The 3,387-nt window shown below is 38.6% G+C and overlaps 1 protein-coding gene across 1 annotated transcript in view; it reads left to right on the top strand.

The window, feature by feature from the left end:
- Positions 1-299: 299 nt before the first annotated feature.
- The window catches only part of LOC116379519 (intermediate filament protein ON3-like), a gene marked incomplete at its 3' end in the record, with an annotated part of 3,977 nt that continues 889 nt past the window's right edge, over positions 300-3,387 (top strand). Inside the window, exons 1-3 of the mRNA XM_031841475.1 lie at positions 300-1,441; positions 2,353-2,517; positions 3,230-3,355. Coding sequence (XP_031697335.1) covers positions 2,404-2,517; positions 3,230-3,355 — 240 coding nt within the window. The remainder of the gene's footprint in view (positions 1,442-2,352; positions 2,518-3,229; positions 3,356-3,387) is intronic.

Raw genomic sequence — 3,387 nt, 5'->3', positions numbered from 1 at the left:
ACACACATATATATACACACACACACACACACACATACATACACACATACACACACACACACACACACAAGCGCCACCATCAGGTCAACATGATATTTTCTTTGGTTTATCACCAAACACCTGCAGAACTGAAGAGATCCCATCGGCCTCGCTCTACTGTGTGTTCACTGATGAGTAGTTTAGTTTATTAACTGGATCTTCTTTAGCTGACGTCTGCCTGGGCTCCACAGAAAGGACAAAACCTAATAAATACAAAACATGACGTGAAACAAACAGTTAAAAATATTAAAAACAGTATTACAGTCAGATACATAGTGCAGTCAAAGACCAGGATGTATACTGTCATAACCGACCGTACACACAGTGCATCCATCATTTATACAAAGAAGGATCAGGAGAGCACTAAAGCAATAGAAAACGTCAGATGGTTAGTGGCCTGAGGTGAGCCTTTACTTGTTTTTTAAATGACAGATTGTTACCTGTATGAGTTATATGAGGTAAGTTCCAGCAGTAATTGCATGAAAACTAACTGTACGTTTGAGGAGGTTTGTTCTTGGGGGTGGAGGTATCAAGTGACCTGAGCTAGCATTCCTTGTGTGATGGTTGTCTGTTACATGTGTATCAAAATATTCAGATGTCTGATTGAATACTACGTTTCTGAAACACATGAGAAGGCTGTAGTGGAGTTTAATTTCCACTGAGAACCATGACAGGCGAGAGTGCATATATATCTGCTAATCTGGCAGCTCGGTTTTGAACCAGTTGTAGTTTATTTAAGTCTTTCTTAGCTGCTGCTGACATATGAATGGACAGTGTAGCAGGTGACAAAAGACCAAAGACTGTAACACCTGACAAACAACAGAGAGTTAGATAAGCAAAGCACTTTCTGGTCATAGCCATGCTCCTTCCCATTTTAGTGACAATGCCATCAATGTGCTCAGACCACGACAACTGTTCGTCCCACACTGCACCAGTAGTTTAGTCTTCCTGACCTGTTCTACTGCCGAACCTAACAATGACAGGTGAAGCTGTGTGTCACCATTCAGCATATTCCTTGAGCCAAACACAATACTTTTAGTTCTACAAATGTTCAGGGCTAGTTTGTTCACGTTCACCCAATCAGACTCTCTCTCTAGATCCTGATTCAGAATGGTTGTTGTTCCTGTTTATTTGAAGCAGTGCTATACAGTGTCGTGTCATCTGCATACATTACCATTTTGACATTCTTAATGACGCTGACGTTAGCATGCTAACACAAAGATTCTAATCATTATGATGTCTGTCTGTATGTCTCTCTGTCTCTCTGACTGTCTGTCTCTCTGTCTGTCTGTCTCCGTGTGTTCAGGACGTGGACTCTGCCTACCTGGTGAAGGCCGATCTGGAGGATAAAGTCGGAGGTCTGACCGATGAAATCAACTTCCTGCGTAACGTCTACGAGGAGGTACCGAGACGTCCTCCTCGTTTATCTTCCTGTATTTCATTATTTGGAGATGTTTTGGATATACGTGTAAAGTTATACTTTTAATAATTAGCATGTTGTGATTTGTTTGATCTATTATTCCATTGTTTGTGTTTCTGTATTTGCATCCTGTTTTTTTATGTGTTGTCAAAAATGTACGTTTCATTTTCATGTGTTTAATTAATTAATTAATTAAATGTGATTTTCTTTCCATAATTAACACAAGTTTTATGTATTTTCATGTGTTTTCTAAATTGCAGTGTGAACTAGAACTGCAGCAATCAACTGATTAATCAATTATTAATAATTGATTATTCATTTAAGTAATTCTTTAAACGTTCCATAGTTCCAGGTTCTCAAATGTTTTATTTCTTGTTTTAAACCGTAATAAAATCTTCTGAAAAACAAAACATTTAAATTAAATAATTTGAATTGAAAGATTTTACGTCTTTTTTTTGATTTGACCAAATGATTAATTGATGAATTAAGACAATGGGCAGAATATTTAATAAGGAAAATAATAACATTTGATATATTTTATATAATATTTAGTATATTTCATAATGTCAGTGATGAACTAGTGAGCAGCAGAATCTCTTAGGTTTTACAACATAAGTGCGGTTTACAGTTTAAGTTGAATCTACAAAGACATAGATATAATTATTCATATTTTTATTCTTGATTACGAGATGTCAGAAACTAAAGATTGTCAAACAACTAAACTGATATCATCATAACGTTTTATTCAATATTTCTTTATAACTGTAGAGAATCAAACAACAATCTGCCCAGAGGGGTTTCAGAAACAAACAAACTTTAACTGAATAGAATAAATGTTATGTTGTATTATTTGTCTGTGGACGTTCAGGATCTTGTGTGTTCTGTGTCTCCAGGAGCTGCGTGAGCTGCAGGCCGGTATCAAGGACACGTCGGTGGTGGTGCAGATGGACAACAGTCGCAGCCTGAACATGGAGACGATCGTGGCGGAAGTCAAAGCTCAGTACGAGGAGATCGCGGCCCGAAGCCGAGAGGAGGCCGAGGCCTGGTACAAGAGCAAGGTGAGGACGAGGAGACGAGAAGACGAGCATGAGCGTCCTTCATGATCCATTATATTACAGCCTAACAGACACATGATACTTTCTACCTGCTGACCCGACATCTCCAAACAAACAGAAGACACGGTGTTATTCGAGAGTGAAATCTAAAACGGTTCCAAACAGACACATGAAGACATTTAAGAGGATCAGTGAGGGAGGAAGTATTCAGATCCTTCACTGAAGTAAAGGATCACACTTTAAACATGAAGTAAAGGTATAGAGTATTAGCAACAAGATGTACTTTAAGTATCATAAATAAAAGTGTGTTATATGTTGTATTATTACTGATTCATAAGCGGCACTGTTGGTTAGTTTCACCGTCTTTTATAAACTCATTGTATTTTTTATTTGTAAAACACTAATCTGAAAAGTAACTGGTAACTCAAACAAAGTACAATATTTCCCTCTGAAATGTGGTGGAGTAAAAGTATAAAGTGTGGAAAATACTTCAGTAAAGTACCTCAAATTCGTACTTAAATACAGTAGTTGAGTTGAGTAAATATACTTGAAAACTCACTTATGTTTCACACTTACAGGATCAGTTCACCCACAAACACGTTTCCTCACGTGCTTAGTGATTGAAGAACTATAACTGTTTGAAGATGATGCATTCGTCCCATATCATCGCTCTCTATCGCTCTCTGTTCTCACGTTGAGCTTCCTCTGTCTGCAGTTCGACCAGATGTCGGTGCAGGCGAGTCAGTACGGAGACGAGCTCCGCGTTGTGAAGGGAGAGGTCGCCGAGGTCAACCGGCTGATCAGCCGCCTGCAGAGCGAGATCGAGTCCGTTAAAGCACAGGTACGTCTACAGGAAACACTCACAGATCAGTC

This window comes from Anarrhichthys ocellatus, unplaced genomic scaffold, assembly GCF_004355925.1.
Source record: "Anarrhichthys ocellatus isolate YVR2014 unplaced genomic scaffold, GSC_Weel_1.0 scaffold4496, whole genome shotgun sequence".
In the NCBI taxonomy this organism is placed as follows: Eukaryota; Metazoa; Chordata; class Actinopteri; order Perciformes; family Anarhichadidae; genus Anarrhichthys; species Anarrhichthys ocellatus.
The sequence above is the reverse complement of the archived record's forward strand: the minus strand, read 5'-3'. Positions and strand labels throughout refer to the sequence as shown.